Source organism: Procambarus clarkii, chromosome 22, assembly GCF_040958095.1.
Source record: "Procambarus clarkii isolate CNS0578487 chromosome 22, FALCON_Pclarkii_2.0, whole genome shotgun sequence".
Lineage (NCBI taxonomy): Eukaryota > Metazoa > Arthropoda > Malacostraca > Decapoda > Cambaridae > Procambarus > Procambarus clarkii.
In genome coordinates, this window is record NC_091171.1 from 13,068,502 (window position 1) to 13,094,024 (window position 25,523).

Sequence of the window (25,523 nt, forward strand, 5' to 3'; positions counted from 1 at the left end):
GGAAGCCCCTACGGCTCCCTGGAGCTTACCCGGCTGATATGCTAATGGCAGACTTTGGCATCAGTCATGTGTATGGAGTTCTTATGGGCCTACCGGGGACCACAAGCCAGAACCTGGCCCCCTCAGAGAGGAAGGGGATCAATGGCCTATAGAAACCCCCATGTAGTTGGAAGCATTCTATGTCTGCCATCGACCGGGTTAGGCACCCAGAAAGGTAGGTGTCCCAAAACAAACCCCTATTCTGGTGAAAATTGCAACCAAAAGCCAAACGAGTGGATAGAACTCCCCAAACAAAAACGAGCAAACTAGTATGACGTCATTCGTCGTCGCGCCGCTGTCTGCGCAGCCCCCCCCTCCCCGGGATGGGGAAGGGGGAGCCCCAGACCTACCGCGCCGGCGATCCACACCTCAGTTCTTCGGCTGATGCTATAGGCACCGGTTGTGTGCTCCGGCTCCAATAGTTGTTTCAGCACTGTACCTAGAGTGTGGTGTCTGTCTTCTAGGTGGTGCGTGAGCCGGGAGTGAGTCTCCAGTACTCGGGCTGCATGCGCCTAGGGTTCCCTTCCCTATATGCCCTGTAAGTACTGTACTGCCCTTGGGGCTTGGGGTTACCTTCCACAAGTTCCTTGGGTCCTGCTTCTGCTAGGTCATTTGCTGCTCGGTTTTCGGCCGCCCTTTGTGTGATAGGGGGTTCTGTCTCCCTTGTTCGCCTTAAGGTAAGGGGCAGTTTTGCACTGGCGGGGTGCAGGGTACTGTGCAGCTTGTCTTCACCAATCATAGCGGCTGGCTCTGTTCTGCCTGGGTACGCTGTCCTTTTGCGGGGTTTCTTTTTCTTTTTGTTTGTCTACCTGGTGGGGGGGCTCTGCCTTTTGATTCTTTCCCCCTTTGTGTTGAGTTCTCTTCCTTCTTCCGGTGGTTACCCCTGCTAGGTCCCCGTGAGTGTACATGTCCCGGGGGTTTAGCTTTTAGAATGTTGTTTGGTAGCCATGGGCACCGGTTAGCAGTACCCTGCCTGGGATTACCTGAGCGCGAGTCCTCTTATAGTAAATGCTCGGGACCCTGGGAAACCCCTAGGGGGAGTATGGGCCCGATAGGTGTGGCCCTGGTGTCCCCCCCCCCTCGCTTTGGGCGAGTTTGAGGGTTGCTCTGTCCCCTTGTCTCGGGGTGACTCTCACGGTTTTACCTCCGTCTGCAGCCAGTGGGGTCGGTGACACCTTCGGCCCGGGGTCCTGCAAGTTTTGTTACTTGTTTGTGACTCGGTTACCCAGTCTTATGCTGACTAATTGGGTGCAGGCTGCACGGGCGTTGCACTTTGGGTTTCAGTGGCAACGCGCTAGTTGTTTGCTTCCCGGAAGCCCTGAGGCTGCCCCGTTTTCGTTGGTGGTCTTGTTGGGTCCCCCACCCCCTTCCTTCCTATATCCGGGTCATTACTGTGTGTGGGTTCGGGATCGGGGCGGGGCTTCCATGGTTTTGAGACTTGGTTGGTCTCGGGGACTTCCCCTTCTGGGGAAGCAACGGGGGCATTCGAGCCTGTTTCCTCCAGCCGTGTTGTATGAGTCTGCCAGTGGGCTCCCATCCTTAGTGTTTTTCACGGCTGCCCCGGTTTTCTTGAGGCTGGGGCTTTGGGGGGGACAGCTCGGCCCCAGGGCCTGCTGGGTGGGTTCCCGGGGCTTGGATGGGGCTGACGTGGGGGGGCCTTAGGCCCCGTTGGTCCCCGCCATGGTCTTTCTACCCCTCTGGGTGGGGCTTGCAGTTTTGTGGAGTGGGGTTTTACCTTCCCCCCCTCTCCACATGAGTATTGGGCGTCGGCCCCTCCCCGAGCTCAGTTCCTTGTCCATTATGCCCGTTGCTTCCGTCCTGTCGGTGGGTGTTTTTCTATATTCTTCGCCCCCTTTTTCCCCAGGACGGGGCTTCTCCGTCCCCTTTTTTCCCCGGGACAGGGCTTCTCCGTCATGTCCCCCTCTTCTTGGGGTTCTGCATGACTTTTGGTCTCGGGTGCGACTGGGTTTTTCAGTGCCTTTGTCCTTTGTGTTTGATTCTATGTGTTCTCGAAGGTTTGGGACGGTTTTGCTCCTTCCAGTTTTACTGGTACGTCTGTCGTCATTCGGTGGGGCTTCCCTCGGGAAGCTTATGGGCCCTATTCCGGGTTGCCTCTGGGTTTTTGGCCTTCTCGTTCATTTGTTCTTCTCTTTTCTCTCCGCGCTGTGTCTCGGCGCTGCTCGTTTTCTTTCCGTTCTGATCCTTCATGCCGGATTGGGCTACTTGTAGCCGGTTGAGCTACTTGTAGCCGGTTGAGCTACTTGTAGCTGGTTGAGCTACTTGTAGCCGGTTGAGCTACTTGTAGCCGGTTGGGCTACTTGTAGCCGGTTGGGCTACTTGTAGCCGGTTGGGCTACTTGTAGCCGGTTGGGCTACTTGTAGCCGGTTGGGCTACTTGTAGCCGGTTGGGCTACTTGTAGCCGGTTGGGCTACTTGTAGCCGGTTGGACTACTTGTAGCCGGTTGGGCTACTTGTAGCCGGTTGGGCTACTTGTAGCCGGTTGGGCTACTTGTAGCCGGTTGGGCTACTTGTAGCCGGTTGGGCTACTTGTAGCCGGTTGGGCTACTTGTAGCCGGTTGGGCTACTTGCAGTCGGTTGGGCTACTTGTAGCCGGTTGGGCTACTTGTAGCCGGTTGGGCTACTTAAGCCGGTTGGGCTACTTGAGCCGGTTGGGCTACTTGTCGCCATGTTGGGCTACTGGTGGCCCGCTTGGGTTCCGTTTCGGTTCGTTGTTTTCCTTACATGGGCCAGCTACGTTGGTTTCTGTTTCCATGAGTTGGCCTGTTTCTTCAACGGTTCGCTCGGGATATGACCCGTTGAGCTACTTTTCTGCTGTTCTTGGACAGAGTAGGATGGACCTGTGTAGCTCAACCTGTTGGGCTACTTTTAAGTGTCCTGCGTGTGCGCCATGGGAGTTTGTTTTGGTTCCGGGCGGTGTGCACACGTGCTGGTGTTCTGCGTCCTTTTTATCTCGGGGGCTTCGCCTCTCGCTCTTGTCATTCTCCAGTCCGTGCCCCATTGCTCTTGGGGGTGTTCTGGAATGCTGCTGTGGGAAAGTCACAAGGTTTTTTCCCTGCGTTTTTGGGTGGGGGGAGGCTCCTTCGCCGCTCCCCACCTCCTCTCCAGCATGAGCGCCCTACGCAGCTCCCCCCTCCTGGGGAGGGGGGAGCTGCGCAGACAGCAGCGCGGTGGCGTATGACGTCATACTAGTTTGCTTGTTTTCTGTTGAAGAGTTCTATCCACTAGTTCGGCTTTAGGTAGCAATTTTCACCAGAATAGGGGTTTGTTTTGGAATGCTTACCTTTCTGGATGCTTGACCCGGTCGATGGCAGACATAGAATGCTTCCAACCACACAGGGGTTTCTATAGGCCATTGCTCCCCTTGCCTCTCTGAGGGGGCCAGGTTCTGGCCGTGGTCCCCGGTAGGCCCTAGAACTCCATACACATGACTGATGCCAAAGTCTGACATTAGCATATCAGCCTGGTAAAGCTCCGGGGAGCCTCCGGGTCTCACCCAGAAAATGGCGTTTCATTACATTCAACGCTGGTTTTTTGGATTTTTTTTTGTTGCGCCTGTGGGTGTTAAAGCCATTTGGACCCCCTAGCGGTTTGAGGGTTAAAAAGCATTAATCACTCTCCTGACCATTTGTGGAGTAGATGTAGATCTCTTTTGTAAGGCTTTAATATCATTATCATTTCCCACTTTATCATAAATCTGTGTCATCTGCAAATTTGATGATGTGGTTTGTAATATTCTAATGTCATTGATTTAATTACCTACGTGTAGTTACAGGATGAGAGCTACACTCATGGTGTCCCATCTCCTAGCGTACATGTCATATGACGCTTTGAAATTACTGAGGATTTTAGCCTCCACTACCACCTCGCTTAACTTGTTCCAATCGTCTACCACTCTGTTTGCGAAAGTGAATTTTCTTATATTCCTTCTGCAGCTTTATTTACTTAGTTTAAATCTGTGATCTCTTGTACTTGAAGATCCAGGTCTCAGGAATTCTTTCCTATCAATTTTATCAATTCCCGTCGCTATTTTGTACGTACACCTGTAGTGATCATATTGCCTCTTTTTCGTCTGTCTTATAGTTTGGCATATTTAATGCCTCTAACCTCTCCTTATAGCCCTTGTCCTTCAGTTCTGGGAGCCATTTAGTTGCATGTCTTTGCACTTTTTCCAGTTTGTTGATGTGCTTTTCACGATATGGGCACCATACAACCACCTTACATGACCAAAAGGGTTGGCTCCAAAATGGACCTCTGTGGTACCCCCACTTACCACATTTCTTCAGATTCATTCCCATTTAGCACAACTGTTTTCTTTGTTTCAACCACTGATTTATCCATTCTAGGACTCTTCCATTTATTCCATGTGCTTGTAATTTCCTTGCCAGTCCTTCATGTGGTATCCTGGCGTATACCTGAAGTGGGGTCTGAGAGTTCTTATACTATCCAAGCCCAGCCTGGGGCCAGGCTTGATTTATGATATCTTGGTCTAACAGGCTATTGCTTGAGCAGGCTGCAGGCCCACATATCCATCTTGTTAGTCTGGCATGTCTTGCAGGAACATTTCTAATTTTTCTTGAACACGTTCACTTTTGTTCCGGCAATATTTCTTATGTTTGCTCGGAGGATATTGAATAGCTGTGGACCTCTGATGTTCATACAGTGTTCTCAGATTGTGCTTTTACTCTTCACTGGCTCTGTTAATGCATAGTAACGTATTTTGCATGTCTTAAAAAATAATTGAAAATATTGTATCATACAAATGCCTCCTGAAGGCATTGCTGATTGCAACATATCTCAGGACGCAACAAACCCATATACAATAGTTTGCTGTTTGAGGTTGCATTATACTCACATTATCTTAAGTTATACTCAAATTTCTATTAATGGTGTTATAAAATAGACAAATACTATACCTACTAAGTACACTATCCTCTGTAATTTGAGCCTCTGTATTTTTTTACAAATAAATTATTTTATTATTATTTATAGGACAAAATTAGATAGGACATAATTAGATAGGATATGCATGGGTAGGACAGAATGATATAACTAGGACAAACTTAATAGCTCACCTTACTAAATGTACTTATTTAGCCTATGTTTGCTGTGCAGTCAAGCATAAATTTGTATACTTGATAGTAAAATGCAGTGCACATTTTAATTCATACAGTACTGAAATTTTGTACATTTTTCTTTAAAGGACTCCGAGAACCCATGGAACGATGGGAGTTCTGTATCCAGTCAACTGCAAAGTTTTTCAAGTTTGGTCTCGGCTCTCTGTTTGAACGCAGCCAAAGCAGATATCGATCACGTCAAAAAAACTCAAGAGTTGTAAGTTAAAAAGAAGTCTTTATTCATTTTCATTTACAAGCATATGTTAGGAAGAAATAATTCATTTGGACGTGCATGTGGTAATACTTTTTCAGTCTTATACATAGTCATAGTACGGTACTGGCTTGTGCTTATTATAGTTGAAAATAATAATACAGTACACTGTACTCACTTTGCCATGTGTGCAGTATAAGAGTTTTGTTGACATATTTGAGAACATTTCTAAAAGTGAATGTGGTCAATATGAATGTAATGGTTGTGGAGAGAGAATGTAACAATGTGTGAATTTGGGGGTGATTGGAGAAGTATTTGACATATATAGTCGATCCATTTAAGTAATCTAGTTTCTCTAATTGACAAAAAGGGGAACTCATGCACAAGTCAGAAATAAAGCAAGTCAAGGAAGGGCCTCATATAATAATAGCCTTGTTAGAACGAGCAAAACAGTTAGGAAAAGCATTAACAAATTAAAATTATCTAAAGCCCCAGGTGTGGATGGAATTCATTACAAAATTGTTTAGGAACTGGCTGAGAACTGTTTACCAATGAAACTCCTACAGTATTTTGAAAATCTGTAGACCAAGGTAAAGTCTCCCTAAATTGGAAATGCAGGTAGTCCCACACTTATGAATTAGATGTGTCTATAACTCAAGCCCAGATTTCCCACTGGCACAATGTTATAAACAAGTGATGTGCTCCTGGAACACTAAAGTTCAATATACAGGTATATACTACACACTGATAATATAAAACACTGATCTATATTTACCTGGAAAGACATTGTCTTTCTTGTCTAATTTAATGCTTTTTGAAGAGTAGAGTAGATTGTAATTGCTAGAAGATGAGGCACTAAAAGGTGGCGATGTGTAGGGACGCCCCACCAACACTTGTTTTATCAACCATTTTTGAGGCATTTTTGCTCTGTAAAAACCTGAAGTAGTACATTACAAGTACAGCTAATCATGTGTAGACTTCAGAGTTTATTTAGCAGGACATGGGGCTTTTGAGGCTGTTCATCAGATCGGATGTTCAGTGCCTCCAAATTCCTACTGGATTCTGGCAGACCTGAGGCTATGTAACTTCTGCATATCATGATCTGTGGGTATGATGCACCCCTGGGGTGACCCAGGATACTGGTTTGATCCAGCCATCTTGCTCCAAAGATTTTCTCGTAGATATATACATTATATACATCATAACTATCATAGCAACAACTGCAGCAAATTGAAGAGAAAAAGCCCTCCAGGAGTTAGGATTCACAAGACATTGAAAGCTGCTCAGCAAGTGCTCCACTAAAAATCTTCTAATTAAAATTTTTTGTTTTAACCATAGATTTATCCATTCTAGTATTCGTTCATTTATTCCATGTGCCTGTAATTTCCTTGCCAGTCCTTCATATGGTATCCTGGCGTATACCTGAAGTGGGGTCTTTACTTTCCTAAAATTGTTTAATGAAGTAAAGTAAAAAAAAAAGTAAAACCTTAAGAATAATCAAAAGAACCTTTGACTTAAGGAAAAGACAGTGGTTACTGAGCTGTGCAACTGTGGTGTGCAACCATCTGGAATACTGTATGTAAGCATGTGACCTCACCTGTAATGATGTATCTGCGTTGGAGAAAGTTCAACACATGGCAAAAAATATCATCCCAGAAGTGAGTAAGCTCTCGTAACAGGAATGGTTGAAGGCCTCAAACTAACATCTTTCCAAACCAGGCATGATAGGGCTTCTCATGGAGACATTTAACCCTTAAATGGCACATCCTTACGGTTCAAGAAGCGAAAAATTTTCAAATTAGGTAAAAAATTATTTAAAACTGTTAAACAAATCTCCAACTTATTAGCTTCAGGGTCGTGAAACTTTCATCTAAATATTGTCAGAAATTGATTTTAGACGAATTTTTTAAAAAGAAGAAAGTTTTGTTGATAAGGAGAACATCTATTAACTGGAACTGAGGGATAATGCAGTAATAAAGAGATGCAAGGACCTGTCCGGCTCACAAAGAAAAAAATGAAGAATGGTAATAAGGAGTGTGTCCACAAAGTGAATATGCAGCTTGTGCCTTTATGGCATTGCCTAGTAATGTAAATATAAATATAAATATATATATATATATATATATATATATATATATATATATATATATATATATATATATATATATATATACACGCACATATATATATACAGTACAACCTCGATTCAACGTACTATATGGGACCACCCCCAGTTCGTTGGAGCGTTGGATTCGTTGCAAGAGGTGACCTTCAAGAGGCGTTTGCGTCAGTGTCTTTTTTTTTTCTTGTACACAATAAAAATGCATTGTATCATATTACTTACTGTACCTATATTTTACTACTCTACTAAAAATTCTGTAATTCATGTATTTACCTTATTGTTGGAGTTATGTCCATCTTGAAGTTTTGTGAAGTTGTGAATGCTCTACAGTAAATAGGTACTGCAGTGCATTAAGCCGTTAGCACTGTATTATTAAAAGTGGTTTTGCTGTATGTTGAGTACTACAATACAGTTCTTGAAAACTATTGTACATTAGAATTATTGCAACTTTAATTTTAACACTATGTACACACTTGAATTTAACACTTATTCTAATTGTTCACTTCACACGCGATGTTTTTAGATGTTTGCATCAGCTTTGCTGGTGCTCGCTGCTGCTGTGTTGGCTTCAGCTGCTTTTGTGCTGGTGCTGGGTACAGCTGTGCTGGTGCTGGGTACGGCTGTGCTGGTGCTGGGTACGGCTGTGCTGGTGCTGGGTACGGCTGTGCTGGTGCTGGGTACGGCTGTGCTGGTGCTGGGTACGGCTGTGCTGGTGCTGGGTACGGCTGTGCTGGTGCTGGGTACAGCTGTGCTGGTGCTGGGTACGGCTGTGCTGGTGCTGGGTACGGCTGTGCTGGTGCTGGGTACAGCTGTGCTGGTGCTGGGTACGGCTGTGCTGGTGCTGGGTACGGCTGTGCTGGTGCTGGGTACGGCTGTGCTGGTGCTGGGTACGGCTGTGCTGGTGCTGGGAACGTCAACAGTGCCAGTAACATTTTGTATAATCTCATCATCTGTTAAATGACCATTGATTAAATGATTTATTAATTTTATTATTTCGAAGCCGTAGTCACTGAACTGTGGCGACGAATTGAAACGAGAAACGCATGGTGTGTGTGTACAGGGATTAGACCCGTCCACTCGCTCACGCTGGAGTTGTTCCAATAACAAATAATTTCTCAAATAGCAGATGTCTATCATATTACAGTATATTTTCGGTTTTATTTAGTTTAGTTTAATTAGGATAATAAAAAGCTATTAAAGCATTGGTTTTAGAAATGATTTATTAGTCTGAAACTTTCAAAGTCATGGGTCACTGAACTATAACGACACAGACGAAGGAAAACCAAGTGAGGTTTACAGAACAGTATTCCCTTATCTGTCCACCCTCACTCACCTTGTTTTATCACAGAAAATGTCTATAAGGAGATTTTACGACATGTAGCTAGCTAATCACGCTTCAGCCTTTAAATTAATTTACAAAGATATGTCTGCCACAAATCAGTGGGAGGTTGGGAGGGAGGTGGGCAGGCAGAGCTTGTAAGGGAGAGGCAGGGAGGGAGGCAGGCACGGAGGGAGACAGGCACGGAGGGAGGCAGGCAGAGCTTGGGAGGGAGGCAGGGAAGGAGAGGATGGAGATGGATTGATGGTAGGATGGAGGGAGGGATGGATGATTTGAGGGTGTGTGTGTGTGTGTATGGGCTGTAGGGGTGGGGGGGGGGAGGTGTGTCGGTGGTGGTGAAGGGACCGACTCGCTGATAACCCTAACTCTGACCCAGTTAACTTTTTTTTTTTAACTTGATTTGTTTCTTCAATTCTGGATGGATGGAGGGAGAAAGGGGATGGAGGGAGGGGATGGATGGAGGGAGGGAGGGAGGGGATGGATGGATGGATGGAGGGAGGGAGGGGATGGATGGATGGATGGAGGGGGGATGGATGGATGGATGGAGGGAGGGGGATGGATGGATGGATGGATGGAGGGAGGGGATGGAGGGAGGGGATGGATGGATGGATGGAGGGGATGGATGGATGGATGGATGGATGGATGGATGGATGGAGGGAGGGAGGGGATGGATGGATGGATGGAGGAAGGGGATGGATGGATGGATGGTGGGAGGGATGGATGGATGGAGGGAGGGAGGGGATGGATGGAGGGGATGGATGGATGGATGGAGGGAGGGGATGGATAGATGGATGGATGGAGGGAGGGGATGGATGGATGGATGGAGGGAGGGGATGGATGGATGGAGGGAGGGGATGGATGGATGGATGGAGGGGATGGATGGATGGATGGAGGGGATGGATGGATGGATGGAGGGGATGGATGGATGGATGGAGGGAGGGGATGGATGGATGGAGGGAGGGGATGGATAGATGGAGGGAGGGGATGGATGGATGGATGGATGGATGGATGGAGGGAGGGGATGGATGGATAGATGGAGGGAGGGGATGGATAGATGGAGGGAGGGGATGGATGGATGGAGGGAGGGGATGGATGGAGGGAGGGGATGGATGGATGGAGGGAGGGGATGGATGGAGGGAGGGAGGGGGATGGATGGATGGAGGGGATGGATGGAGGGAGGGGGATGGATGGATGGAGAGAGAGAGAGAGAGAGAGAGAGGGGGGGAGAGAGAGAGGGGGAGAGAGAGAAGGGGGAGAGAGAGAGGGGGGGAGAGGGGGAGAGGGAGAGAGAGAGAGGGGGGGGGAGAGAGAGAGAGGGGGAGAGAGAGAGAGGGGGAGAGAGAGAGAGAGATAGAGGGGGAGAGAGAGAGAGAGAGATAGAGGGAGAGAGAGAGAGAGAGAGAGGGGGAGAGGGAGGGAGGGAGGGAGGGGGAGGGAGGGAGGGGGGGAGAGAGGGAGGGCGGGATGAAACAAGCATGGTGTGTGTACAGGGATTAGACCCGTCCACTCACGCTAGAGTTGTTCCAATAACGTACAGTAATTTCTCAAAGAGCAGATGTCTATCATGTTACAGCATATTTTCGGTTTTATTTAGTTTAGTTTAATTAGGATAATAAAAAGCTATTAAAACACTGGTTTTAGAAATTATTTATTAATATGAAACTTTCAAAAGTCATGGGTCACTGAACTATGACGACACACAGACGAAAGTGAGTGGAACCTCACTGTAAAGTGAGGTTTACAGTACAGTATTCTCTTATCTGTCTACCCTCACTCATCTTGTTTCATCACAGAAAATGTCTATAAGGAGATTTTACCACATGTAGCTAGGTAATCACGCTTCATCCTTTAAATTAATGTACAAAGATACGTGTGCCCCAAATCAGTGAACGAAAATCATGGAAACTCAGTTGTTCACTTGTGTGGATCACTCTGGCTGATGTTTGTGTGGACCATTTTGGCTGGTGTTTGTGTGGACCATTTTGGCTGGTGTTTGGTTCATATGGTTCACTTGTGTGATCCAACTTCTTATGAAGGAATTATTAATTGTAATCTGTGATAGAATGAGAAAGTTTTCCACCACTCTGTGAACTCTGTCCCAAAATCGTAAGCTTGTGGACCACTTGTGGTCCACATGTGTGGTCCATTTGTGTGGTCCACTTATGTGATCCACTTGTGTGATCCAACTTGTCATATGAGAGAATTATTAATTGTAATCTGTTATAGAATGGGAAAGTTTTCCACCAGTCTGTGAACTCTGTCTGGACATCGTAAGCAAATCCGAACATCCCTCGCTTCGGCGAACCATTGTTCGTCGAACCGGGTGAGTAAATTCGGCCTGAAAAGTGTGCGAACTAGCCGGAGATTCGTTGAATCGGGGTACGTTGAATCAAGGTTGTACTGTATATATATATATATATATATATATATATATATATATATATATATATATATATATATATATATATATATATATATATATATATATATATATATATATATATAATATGTGTATATCACGAAAATAAACACGTGATTAAGAATGTGACAATGTCAGACCACGGAGGAAAAATGAAACAGGAAATTTCCTTAAGTACTTTCGTATATTAAATACATCTTCAGAAGGTCATTTTACAGATCGAGTGATGGGTATAAATAGGCAGGAAGGAGTGGTGAAGTAAGGTGAGGTACAATACTTGGACAACGCAGACGGCCCATTGGCCCATCAGATGCACCCAATTGGCACATCCGATGTAGCCCAATGGCCCATCTGATACAGCAGACATACAAGCATAATATATAGGTAATTATAACATAAAGAAGTAAATATATACAATAAATTAGTGAGACAAATGTTTTTCAATGATTCTACTTAAATTGCCCTTTAGCTGATCTATTAGAAATGGATCTAAGTTATATAGACCACTGCTAATATTCAAATTACTTTCTTTGGTGATCTGTATCAAAGCATATTATATTACCTATAACAGAAACATAATTGAATCTGCTTTGATACAGATCACCAAAGAAAGTAATTTGAATATTAGCAGTGGTCTATATAACTTAGATCCATTTCTAATAGATCAGCTAAAGGGCGATTTAAGTAGAATCTTGTGATTGATGATTTAAGTAGAATCATTGAAAAACATTTGTCTCACTAATTTATTGTATATATTTACTTATTTATGTTATAATTACCTATATATTATGCTTGTATGTCTGCTGTATCAGATGGGCCATTGGGCTACATCGGATGTGCCAATTGGGTGCATCTGATGGGCCAATGGGCAGTCTGCGTTGTCCAAGTATTGTACCTCACCTTACTTCACCACTCCTTCCTGCCTATTTATACCCATCACTCGATCTGTAAAATGACCTTCTGAAGATGTATTTAATATACGAAAGTACTTAAGGAAATTTCCTGTTTCATTTTTCCTCCGTGGTCTGACAGTCATATATATATATATATATATATATATATATATATATATATATATATATATATATATATATATATATATATATATATATATATATATATATATTTATTTTTGAGTGAGGTGGCATTAATAGGGTATTAATTTCATCAACACAAGACAGAACAAGAGGTGGCATTAATAGGGTATTAATTTCATCAACACAAGACAGAACACGAAACAGTGGGTATTGAAATGGAAGTGATTGTAGAAAGCCTATTGGTCCATATTTCTTGATGCTTCTATATTGGAGCGGAGTCTTGAGGTGGGTAGAATATAGTTGTGCATTAATTGGCTGTTGATTGCTGGTGTTGACTTCTTAATGTGTAGTGCCTCGCAAACGTCAAGCCGCCTGCTGTCGCTGTATCTATCGATGATTTCTGTGTTGTTTACTAGGATTTCTCTGGCGATGGTTTGGTTGTGGGAAGAGATTATATGTTCCTTAACACTTTCGCGCTCTCCGCAAAGGTCACTCAGCCAACCGAATGTGCGCGCTGCGTTTTTATCCCTTAAGCGTAAAAACAAAAATGTGTATACTCTTTTTACTCTTCTGACCTTAGTTCTCATGCTACGTATTTCATTTTGGTACCAACGTGTTCGCAATAAAATTCTCTAGAAGAACATTAGTAAAATAAGTCACGAAACATATAGGGATACCAGCACCAAATAAATAACTACGAAGATGACTCGCTGTGAGCGCCCATCAGCAACAAAATGTTTTTACTCTTGGGATTGTAATCACCTCCAGACTTGTTCTACAGCGTTAATTTTGGTATCAATGGACTCGCAATGAAATTCCCAACACGGTGATATGAATATAAGCGTAGAATAATGATGCAGCCCGCCCGCAAGAGTGTGGGAAGTGGTGAAATTGTTTCCCGGTATCGGTGACGGGACGACGCACGGCGCTTTGAAAGTTTATACTTATTTCACTCTCATGACATTAATTTTCTATGTACGTCATTCATTTTTATGTCAATGTGTTCGCAATAAAATGTTCTATGTGCCCATAGGTAAAAAATATCAACAAAGCGTAAGTTAGAATAGCGACAAATATAAAACAACGCTGGAACATATCAGTGAGCGTCAAACACACACGAAATATTTTTACTTTTGTTATGTTTGTCAAGATTATACTTGTTGCACACAGTTATTTTTGGTTGTATATTGATCGGAATAAAATTCCCTAAACAGACATATGCATATAATACATGATATGGGGGAAGAATTACCAGTATAAACGGCTAAAGTCACCCACCTGCAACCCGTTTGGGACAAAATACCATTTGATCGAAGTTATCCACACCTTTCATGAACTTATTGTACCATGCAGCCTAGTGGTGAGAAAGAGAGCCTCATAGCGGACAGTTTGAAACAAACCCAAAGTAAATCGGATAAAAATTGAATTTTATACAAATATTTTAAAAGTAGACATAACTTTATGTCCACTATGCGTTTACGTTAGATGAAACCGAACGCGCCGGCGCGTCCAGATAGCGCGAAAGTGTTAATGGAGCCCTGTTGTTTATGCATCATTAAATGCCTAGAAAGAGATGTTGTTGTCTTGCCTATATACTGGGTTTTTTGGAGCTTACAGTCCCCAAGTGGGCATTTGAAGGCATAGACGACATTGGTCTCTTTTAAAGCGTTCTGCTTTGTGTCTGGAGAGTTTCTCATGAGTAGGCTGGCCGTTTTTCTGGTTTTATAGTAAATCGTCAGTTGTATCCTCTGATTTTTGTCTGTAGGGATAACGTTTCTATTAACAATATCTTTTAGGACCCTTTCCTCTGTTTTATGAGCTGTGGAAAAGAAGTTCCTGTAAAATAGTCTAATAAGGGGTATAGGTGTTGTGTTAGTTGTCTCTTCAGAGGTTGCATGGCGTTTCACTTCCTTCTTATGATGTCTTCGACGAAACCATTGGAGAAGCCGTTGTTGACTAGGACCTGCCTTACCCTACCGAGTTCTTCGTCGACTTGCTTCCATTCTGAGCTGTGGCTGAGAGCATGGTCGACATATGCGTTAACAACACAACTCTTGTACCTGTCTGGGCAGTCGCTGTTGGCATTTAGGCACATTCCTATGTTCGTTTCCTTAGTGTAGACTGCAGTGTGGAAACCTCCGCTCTTTTCCATGACTGTTACGTCTAGAAAGGGCAGCTTCCCATCCTTTTCCATCTCGTAAGTGAAACGCAGCACGGAACTCTGCTCAAATTCCTCCTTCAGCTCCTGCAGATGTCTGACATGAGGTACCTGTGTAAAAATGTCATCAACATACCTGCAGTATATGGCCGGTTTCAAGTTCATGTCGACTAAGACTTTTTGCTCGATGGTACCCATGTAGAAGTTTGCAAACAGGACACCTAGGGGAGACCCTATGGCTACCCCATCTACTTGCTTATACATGTGCCCATCCGGGCTCAAGAAGGGTGCCTCTTTAGTACAAGCTTGGAGTAGTTTCCTTAGAATATTTTCGGGTATGTCAAGAGGAGTACAGGCTGGATCACGATACACTCTGTCGGCTATCATCCCGATTGTCTCGTCCACAGGTACGTTGGTAAACAGCGATTCTACGTCTACTACGTTTGGACGTAGAATTGCTGTTTACCAACGTACCTGTGGACGAGACAATCGGGATGATAGCCGACAGAGTGTATCGTGATCCAGCCTGTACTCCTCTTGACATACCCGAAAATATTCTAAGGAAACTACTCCAAGCTTGTACTAAAGAGGCACCCTTCTTGAGCCCGGATGGGCACATGTATAAGAAAGTAGATGGGGTAGCCATAGGGTCTCCCCTAGGTGTCCTGTTTGCAAACTTCTACATGGGTACCATCGAGCAAAAAGTCTTAGTCGACATGAACTTGAAACCGGCCATATACTGCAGGTATGTTGATGACATTTTTACACAGGTACCTCATGTCAGACATCTGCAGGAGCTGAAGGAGGCATTTGAGCAGAGTTCCGTGCTGCGTTTCACTTACGAGATGGAAAAGGATGGGAAGCTGCCCTTTCTAGACGTAACAGTCATGGAAAAGAGCGGAGGTTTCCACACTGCAGTCTACACTAAGGAAACGAACATAGGAATGTGCCTAAATGCCAACAGCGACTGCCCAGACAGGTACAAGAAGAGTGTTGTTAACGCATATGTCGACCATGCTCTCAGCCACAGCTCAGAATGGAAGCAAGTCGACGAAGAACTCGGTAGGGTAAGGCAGGTCCTAGTCAACAACGGCTTCTCCAATGGTTTCGTCAAAGACATCATAAGAAGGAAAGTGAAACGCCATGCAACCTCTGAAGAGACAACTAACACAACACCTATACCCCCTATTAGACTATTTTACAGGAACTTCTTTTCCACAGCTCATAAAACAGAGGAAAGGGTCCTGAAAGATATTGTTAATAGAAACGTTATCCCTACAGACAAAAATCAGAGGATACAACTGACGATTTACTATAAAACCAGAAAAACGGCCAGCCTACTCATGAGAAACTCTCCAGACACAAAGCAGAACGCTTTAAAAGAGACCAACGTCGTCTATGCCCTCAAATGCCCACTTGGGGACTGTAAGCTCCAAAAAACCCAGTATATAGGCAAGACAACAACATCTCTTTCTAGGCGTTTAACGATGCATAAACAACAGGGCTCCATTAAGGAACATATAATCTCTTCCCACAACCAAACCATCGCCAGAGAAATCCTAGTAAACAACACAGAAATCATCGATAGATACAGCGACAGCAGGCGGCTTGACGTTTGCGAGGCACTACACATTAAGAAGTCAACACCAGCAATCAACAGCCAATTAATGCACAACTATATTCTACCCACCTCAAGACTCCGCTCCAATATAGAAGCATCAAGAAATATGGACCAATAGGCTTTCTACAATCACTTCCATTTCAATACCCACTGTTTCGTGTTCTGTCTTGTGTTGATGAAATTAATACCCTATTAATGCCACCTCTTGTCCTGTCTTGTGTTTATGAAATTAATACCTTATTAATACCACCTCACCCGATCCACCTCACTCAAATGTAGATATAAACAAAATCGAAGATGTGTAAGTTCTATTCAGTTGTGTATTTGTAAACTAAAAGTCTTTGAAAATGTAATAAGTTTTACGAAACGTGCTCATGTCGCGGCAGACTAGAAATAAAAATAAATTTTGGAGAATTGATTTTTGAATTACCTCTAACAATGAAAAGAAATGTACGAAAGATTGAGAAAATTCGTGTTAGACTTATTAATCTTACTTTTTCGGTCATATTTAATAATATATGTCTACAGGAAAGACTGCTACCAAAATATACTAACATATATATATATATATATATATATGTATATATATATATATATATATATATATATATATATATATATATATATATATATATATATATATATATATATTGTGACGGTAACGCGTTGGTGTTCGGCTGTTTAAGGCTAGGGGTATGGCCTCGTCACATAGTTATAAAAAAAAATAGAAAAACTGGAACTTCGTCTGTGGTAAGGTAAGGAGAAGACACACAAAACACAAGTAAAACTTTAACAATGAAATTTTAATTACGTTAAATAAATCAAAACATGAAAATAATGCACAAACAAATATGTATAATAAAATCAATGAATCAAAATAATAAGAATACTTAAATGACAAAATGAAAAGTTACGTTAAGGCAAAATAACAAGAAGTGCAATACAACAGTAAGTGGGAGGTGCTGGAATATTGGCTTAAAGCCACCACCTCTCTCAGTACACTCTAGAGTCTAGCTGGGAGGTGTGCTGGCTACGAAAGCACGGAACATTCTGAGGACTGATGTTGGGGCGACCCCAGACATCAGGTAGTATTGGGGGCGAGTGCAGGTGCAGCCAGACCGGCGACCAATCAGCGGAGCCGTAGCGATCAACGGGTAGTTTGGTGGTTGGAGTTCGAACAGGTGGCTGGATGCATACGTTTCTGCTCACCCTTGCAAGCCTTGCTGGTGTTGTTGTCGTTGTTGGACATTTCTTCCATAGTCTTTTTATATAATTGTGAAGACGTAATTTTGGAGGGAAGAGCAGGCTCAATCTCTTGAAGGAGATTATCGTCACAACTCTCCCCCGAAGCCTGCGGTTCTGGAAGAAGTACGTCGTTATGTGGTGGAGTATTAGATGGAGTTGCTTCTACTTCATAAACTCTGGAGAGATCATGGGCTAAGATGTTGTCAGACTCTTGGTATAGCGTGTCTCCAGGTTGAATTTCTGCAGTTAGCAAGCCCATAGTAGAAGACGTTGAGATGAGAAGTGGGCGTGCTGCAGGAGGTGTAGGGTGGTGTGGTCCGTATTGATGGTGGACCGAGCACTTTTCAGGTGTGGAGTGAAGTGCTGAAGCTTCAGGATGAGGAAGAGTAGCTCCTTGCCAATTGTTCCGTCGTTCCTTGTAGCAGTAGTCGCTGACAGGTGTATTCTTCTCGCCTCGTTGCTGCATCACGACACCACCATCGTCGGTACCATTGGCGTCGACATGGAGGATGTAGGGCTTATCTGACGAGGTGAGAGTGGAATTAGAAGAGGGCATAGGAGCACGAGTATTATCCTGAAAGCATTTGGGAAGATCATTAAGGATTTTGGAATTAGAAAGCGCCGACTCCTTGTCAGTGCTTTCGGGAGAAGAAGCCGGGATGGTCTCACTGTGGATGTAGGGTTCTGTGAAGGTAGAACAATTAATCAAGACAGTGGGAGGAGTACCATTATATTGCTTCAGGAGGTTGACGTGGCACAGCTGGGTCTTCCGCCGCCTATCTGGAGTCTCTATGACGTATGCGTTGTTGTTTCTGCACTCTTTGACGCAGTAGGGTCCTGAAAATCTGTTTTGTAAAGGTGAACCTGGGATAGGGAAATAAGCAAGGACGAAGTCTCCCGGCTTGAATTTTCTTACTTTGCTGGTCTGGTCGTAATGAGTCTTCATTCTCACCTGGGCTTTCAATAGATTATCATGGGCAAAGCGGTGGACTCTCTCTAGAATGTGTTGAAGGTTTTGAAGAAACTGGGGCACATTCTGATGCTCACTGAAGGTGGCATCTCTGAGAGAGTCTTTGAAAGCCTTAAGGGGAGTACGGCACTTACGGCCGTAGAGCATCTCATAAGGAGATACTCCTAGGGACTCATTGGGGAGACTTCTGAAAATACACATTATTAGGTCAATCTGCTTATCCCAATCCTTTGAGGTTTCACTACAAAACTTTTTCAAGAGTGCTTTGATGGTCTGATGACTACGTTCAAGAGAACCCTGTGAAGCAGGATGATAGGGGCTGGACAATACCTGTTTGATGTTGAACTCCTCCAGTGTCCTTTTGAAGAGATCACTGGTGAAGTTGGTGCCACAGTCACTTTGAATCTCCCTGGGAAATCCGTATTGAGTGAAGATCTTCAGTAGATGTTTGATAACCGTAGCAGCCGTGATGTTCTTCACTGGAACTGCTATGGGAAATCTGGTGGTAGGACACAGGATGGTTAGGATGTAGGCGTTACCTGAACTGGTCCGAGGTAAAGGACCAACACAGTCTATTATGAGTCTGTGGAAAGGTTCCGCAGGCACCTGTATGGGAATCAGTGGTGCTCTGGGAATGGAGACGTTCGGTTTGCCTGCCATCTGACATGTATGACACTGTTTTACGTACCGTTTGACGTTGTTTACCATACCTGGCCAGTAGTAGTCTTGACGAATCCCATGGTAAGTCTTGTTGAAGCCGTAGTGGGAGAATGCTCCGTGGGCCAGGTGTAGAATAGTGGGCCGCAGGCTGGTGGGAATCACAAGTTGTTCGGTGTTGGCCCAATCGTCCTCCTCCTTCAGTTTACTGGGTCTATATCTGCGGTAGAGCAAGTCGTTCTCTAGGAAGAACCCAGGAATACTGTCGGGTTGAGTCTCAGCCTGGAAAAACAATGGTGTTAAAGTAAGATCTTCCCTCTGCAACTTACGGAACTCCAACTTGGTCAGATGCGGGGGTAGTTTCTGAGGGTCTTGAGGGACAGCGGTAGCAGTAGAGTCAGCTGGCTGTGGACGTGCGGCTTGTGCACGGGTGGTCACGAGAACCGGAGGAGAAACATCATCACTCTCTTGAACCTCTGCTGGAACATACTCAAGAATAGGGTTTCTGGGCACAGAGTTACACACCTGGGGTTTGTCCATGACGATCAGGTTGGTTGGTTGCAGGTCTTCTGCCAAGTCGTTGCCTAGGAGAAGTTGCACTCCAGGCATGGGAAAAGGCTTTTCCCTGACGGCGACTTGGACTTCCCCGTTCACGTAGGGACAATCCAGGTGGACTCTGGCGAGAGGGTATGGAGTAGTAGCAGTGAGGTCAGTGATGAAGACCGTTTCCCCGGTGTAGACTATGTTGGGCACAGCCGACTTCAAGATGATCGATTGTAGAGCCGCTGTGTCCCTCAAGATCTTCAATTTGAAACGTCCCTCCGGATTTGAACCGTTGGCAGAGACAGTTCCAGTATACAGGTGGTTACTGAAAAGAGAAAGATCATTAACATCAACACCAACATTCATCACAGGCTTACCGGACTTAGGAGGAGTTGGTTTGGGTCGTTGTTGGTCAGTGGTTCCCTTGTATTGAGACTTACCACACTTGTCTATGGTATGTCCATAGAGTCTACAATACTTGCAGTACAGTTGTGAACCAGCTTGATCGGGGCTCACCTTCTCGTAACTGTACCACGACTTCTTACTGGAGGATGGTTCAGGTGTCAGCCGGTGGATGAGGCTGTAAGTGTCAGCCGACTTAGCACACTTCAGGTAGTCGGTTTCTTCTTTATCTGCTAAGTAGAGGCGGACAGGAGGCGGCACACGTCTCAAGAATTCTTCAACAAGCATCAGGTTCACGAGTTCTGTAAAAGTAGAGACATGTGCTGCTTCCAGCCATTTCATGAAATACCTCCGTTTCGTGTTAGCAAACTCGAGGAAGGTAGTGGTACTTGCCTTCAGGTGGTCACGGAATTTCCTTCTATAACTTTCAGTAGAGAGGAGGTAGGCGTCCAACACTGCTTGTTTCAGAGTGTAGTAGTCATTCTCAGACGCCAAAGTACTGAGTGTGACTGCAGCTCTACCTGTAAGATGGACTCTGAGAAGTGTGGCCCATTGGTTGACAGGCCAACTGAGTTGATTAGCAAGGGTTTCAAAGGTGGTGAAAAAAACATCAACTTCTGCTTCTACAAAGGATGGCATTAACTTACTTGCATGTGATATATTAAAACTGACGGGAAGATTGGCAGTAGCTTGCTGGCGTTGGGTGAAGTGTGAAGTTTCCAAGGAGATTTCGCGTTGACGACACTCTAGAGCCAGAGTCGCTTGTTGCTTGTCATGTTCGCGTTGTATTTCCAACTCGCGTTGTTTGGTTTCAAGCTGTACTCTTTCACGTTCACGGAGTAATGCGACCTCGCGTTCGTGTTCTTCTCTCCTCAAGGCAGCTTCGCGTTCTTGTTCGTCTCTCCTCAAGGCAGCTTCACGTTCTTGTTCGTCTCTCCTCAAAGCAGCTTCGCGTTCGTGCTCTTCCCTTCGTATGGCAGCTGCTTCTCTTTGCTGCTCACGTTCAATCTTGGCCAGCTCTAGTTTAAGTTTCATCGTAGCCAAGTCAGTTTTCTCTGCAATATAGTAAGTTTCATGAGTTTCAGAGTCTATCTTACCTTGCTCTAAATAGTAATCCAGCAACAGGTTGTGTAGGTCATTTTTGTTGGCTTGGTAGGGAACTTCTAGTTGATACTCATGTGCAAGAGTTTGTAGTTCAGTCCTCTTGGCACGACTTAAAGTCCCTATTTCACCTGCTGGATTTGCACGGAAAGTTTGGAGACGAAACATGGTGAAATTAGCAAATAAAGGTACACGAATGTTCAATAATGAAATGTCAGAAACAGGACAACGTGGCAACTGGCACCTATCCTGTGTGATCTTTAACAATTAACGTTAAGTGAAAGATATTAAATTAAATCAAGGGCGCAGGAAATCTTGTACCCGGTACTCATGTAAGAGAATAAGGGCAAGAAAATCCTACTAACAAATGAAACAAAGTTTCGAAAACAAATGAAACAGTTAAATGCTTCAAAAGTAAAATTGGTAGTCCAAGGATGTAGGCATACCTTGCCAAGTCTCTATAGGACATAAAGCAAGTTTTTCCCACTGAATTTAATATGATACTTACAGAATTAGCGAACTTTTGTGCTCTGAAAAAATAAGCTAATTCCCTACCGTTGTATGTATCATCATCTCTGACTGACGTGTAGGGGTGCGAGGTGTCAACTGGTGACGAGAACTGCTGCTGAGGTCCCAATTCAGCAACTAAAGTTCGAGCTAGAGGAACTATGGCCCTCTTTGTCCTCCTACAGTCAGATTGCAGAAGATTGGGTACTCTTGACCCGGGGCAGACCACAGTACCAGGGTACCAATATGATGATCTGTCAGAATGAGAAATATTCAAGGGACATAGATGGTAAACACGAGTAATAACATGGAGGGAGAGATGACCAATTAAGAGTATGACTGCGGCCTACAGTCACCACGTAATCCAAAGTTGTCTCACCTTCACTATATGTTACTCTCGTAATGCACAATACACCGCACCTTATAAAAAATGAAATTGAATGAAAAATAGTAAAGCTACGTTAACAGAGTTAAATACGCTTACCATAAATTACCACTTGGCACCAGTACCTGAGTGAGGCTCCTAGGACAGGCCCCCATATAACTTGTGACGGTAACGCGTTGGTGTTCGGCTGTTTAAGGCTAGGGGTATGGCCTCGTCACATAGTTATAAAAAAAAATAGAAAAACTGGAACTTCGTCTGTGGTAAGGTAAGGAGAAGACACACAAAACACAAGTAAAACTTTAACAATGAAATTTTAATTACGTTAAATAAATCAAAACATGAAAATAATGCACAAACAAATATGTATAATAAAATCAATGAATCAAAATAATAAGAATACTTAAATGACAAAATGAAAAGTTACGTTAAGGCAAAATAACAAGAAGTGCAATACAACAGTAAGTGGGAGGTGCTGGAATATTGGCTTAAAGCCACCACCTCTCTCAGTACACTCTAGAGTCTAGCTGGGAGGTGTGCTGGCTACGAAAGCACGGAACATTCTGAGGACTGATGTTGGGGCGACCCCAGACATCAGGTAGTATTGGGGGCGAGTGCAGGTGCAGCCAGACCGGCGACCAATCAGCGGAGCCGTAGCGATCAACGGGTAGTTTGGTGGTTGGAGTTCGAACAGGTGGCTGGATGCATACGTTTCTGCTCACCCTTGCAAGCCTTGCTGGTGTTGTTGTCGTTGTTGGACATTTCTTCCATAGTCTTTTTATATAATTGTGAAGACGTAATTTTGGAGGGAAGAGCAGGCTCAATCTCTTGAAGGAGATTATCGTCACAATATATATATATATATGTCGTACCTAGTAGCCAGAACGCACTTCTCAGCCTACTATGCTAGGCCTGATTTGCCTAATAAGCCAAATTTTCATGAATTTATGTTTTTTCGACTACCTAACCTAACCTAACTTTTTTCGGCTACCTAACCTAACCTAACCTATAAAGATAGGTTAGGTTAGGTTAGGTAGGGTTGGTTAGGTTCAGTCATATATCTACGTTAATTTTAACTCCAATAAAAAGACATTGACCTCATACATAATGAAATGGGTAGCTTTATCATTTCATAAGAAAAAAATTAGAGAAAATATATTAATTCAGGAAAACTTTGCTTATTAGGCAAATCGGGCCTTGCATAGTAGGCTGAGAAGTGCATTCTGGCTACTAGGTACGACATATATATATATATATATATATATATATATATATATATATATATATATATATATATATATATATATATATATATATATATATATATATATATATACATACAGTGGTACCTTGGAATGCGATTGTCCCTGTATGCGAGGTTTTCGGAAGGCGAGCAGTATTTACTCCAAAAATTTGTCTCGGAAGGCGAGGGTTACTTCGGGACGCGAGTTTGTTGATACGCGTACAGGCCGACCTAGCGCGTGGTGGTTCGGCGATCGTCGCCCCTCTGCCCCGCCGCCCCTCAGTTTACCATTGTCTCGCGCTCAGTGACTACCCCCACATCAATTCTTCTCGCGGATTTTCAGTGTTTTGTTGGATTTTTGGTGATTTGTCTATACAATTTGTTATTATATATCTCACCATGGGTCCCAAGAAAGCCAGTGGTAAGGATAAAGGCCAGGAAGCTCATGTGAGGATGACAATAGAGGAGAAACAAGAGATCATTCGGAAGCATGAGAACGGTACACGTGTTGTTGAACTTTTGTAGGCAGTACAACAAAGCCACATCAACAATATGCACTATACTTAAGAAGAAAAATAAGATTATGGGTGCTAAAGTGGCAAAAGGAGTAAGAACATTAACGGCACAAAGACCACAAATACTTGAAGAAGTGGAAAAGTTGTTATTAATTTGGATACACGACAAGGAGTTGAGGGGTGATAGTGTTTCGGAGGCCATTATTTGTGAGAAAGCCAGGGTGTTGCATGAAGACCTTCTAAAGAATACCCCTGCAACGAGTGATGCAGATAAGAAAGAGTTTAAGGCAAGCAGGGGCTGGTTTGAAAAATTTAGAAAGAGAAGGGGTATCCATAGTGTTACAAGGCATGGGGAGTAACTCCTCTCCTCCTCCCCCCTCCTCACCATCTTCCATACGCCTACAGCACTCGACAGCAAGGTAAGTAATAACTGGAACATAGTTTTGTAGGTTTATTTAGATGAATTAGGTATAAAAATTTAGTTTGATGTGGGGTTTTTGGGGTAGTCAGGAACGGATTAATTTATTTCCCTTTATTTCTTATGGGGAAATTAACTTCGGAATGCGAGGCGTCTCCAGGAACGGATTAAACTCGTATTCTGAGGTATGCCTGTATATATATATATATATATACAGTGGTACCTCGCATAACGATTGCCCCAAAAGACGAATATTTTGGGTAACGAACGGCCCGATCGGCGTCAAATCGTCCCTTATGACGAACGTTGGTTTGAGTAACGTCAACACCACATGGTGGGGTCGCGCTGCTTCTTGCACATTCTTAGACGCCTCCGACGATGCACATAAATTATGTTGTTCTTGTTTAAAGATGCTAATGATGCTGGGATATAAAAGGGTGACTACTGAGATGTTGCAAAGCATTGACGTTTTTGTAGGAAAAAAGAAATGAAATGTCTGATATACAACAAATGTCAAAAAGGTTCGTTCGGTGTTCGGCAGGTAGGCTGCTCCATTATAACAATCTTTCTTTGTTTCAAATGTGTTCCATTTGTTTTTTACTTGTCATTTGCGTCTCAATAATGGAGAAGCCTACCTTACATACACTGAATAAACCATTATGACATTTTCCTTTCTTCAAATGTGTTCAATATTTATTTTTCATTTGCCTTATAGCAAAAGGTTCGTTCGGTGGTCGGCAGGTAGGCTGCTCCATGTTTCTTACATACAAAAAACGTAAATAATAAAAAGAATGAAGAATTTTGAAAACCAGTACAAATGTCAAAAAGGTTCGTTCGGTGGTCTACAGGTCGGCTGCTCCATGTTTCTTAAAAAAAAAAAAAAAACGAAAAATAAAAGAACTGTTGAAACAATTTGAAAAATGGACAAATGTCATAAAGGTTCGTTCAGTGTTTGTCGGGTAGGCTGCTCCATTATTGAGACGTAAGTGACAAATACAAAACAAATGGAACACATTTGAAACAAAGAAAGATTGTCATAATGGAGCAGCCTACCCAACAAAAACTGAACGAACCTTTTGCCATAACGAATATGAAAGACAAGGGCTGCTGGCTGGGTTAGTACTGCGTGAGCAACCATTTGTGGCACACGTGCCTCTGGCTCTCAAACACCTGTCCCACACGGTGTTGAAAGACTGTGCTCAGTCGGTGCAATTCAGACCCTTTTGTTTGAAGAACATAAGGGTCATAACATTGGTGAAGCTAGGCGCAATAAGGGCTTAACACAACGGTCGGATGCCAGTGATACAGCACCTATGAGGATGATACAGCAAGCGTATCCAGGTGTAGCTCTGAGCCCCACCCTTGCCATCTCTAATGTATATAGATGATACATAGATGAATCGTTTTCTGCGTTCAGTGATGATGCATCTGATACAAGTAGCATAGATTAACAGTGTTAG

At 43.7% G+C, this 25,523-nt stretch overlaps 1 protein-coding gene across 1 annotated transcript in view; it reads left to right on the top strand.

Annotated features, from left to right (window-relative positions):
* LOC123757506 (endothelin-converting enzyme-like 1) overlaps positions 1-25,523 on the top strand; it is a gene marked incomplete in the record, with an annotated part of 321,501 nt that overhangs the window by 203,504 nt on the left and 92,474 nt on the right. Inside the window, 1 exon segment of the mRNA XM_069329457.1 lies at positions 5,260-5,390. Coding sequence (XP_069185558.1) covers positions 5,260-5,390 — 131 coding nt within the window.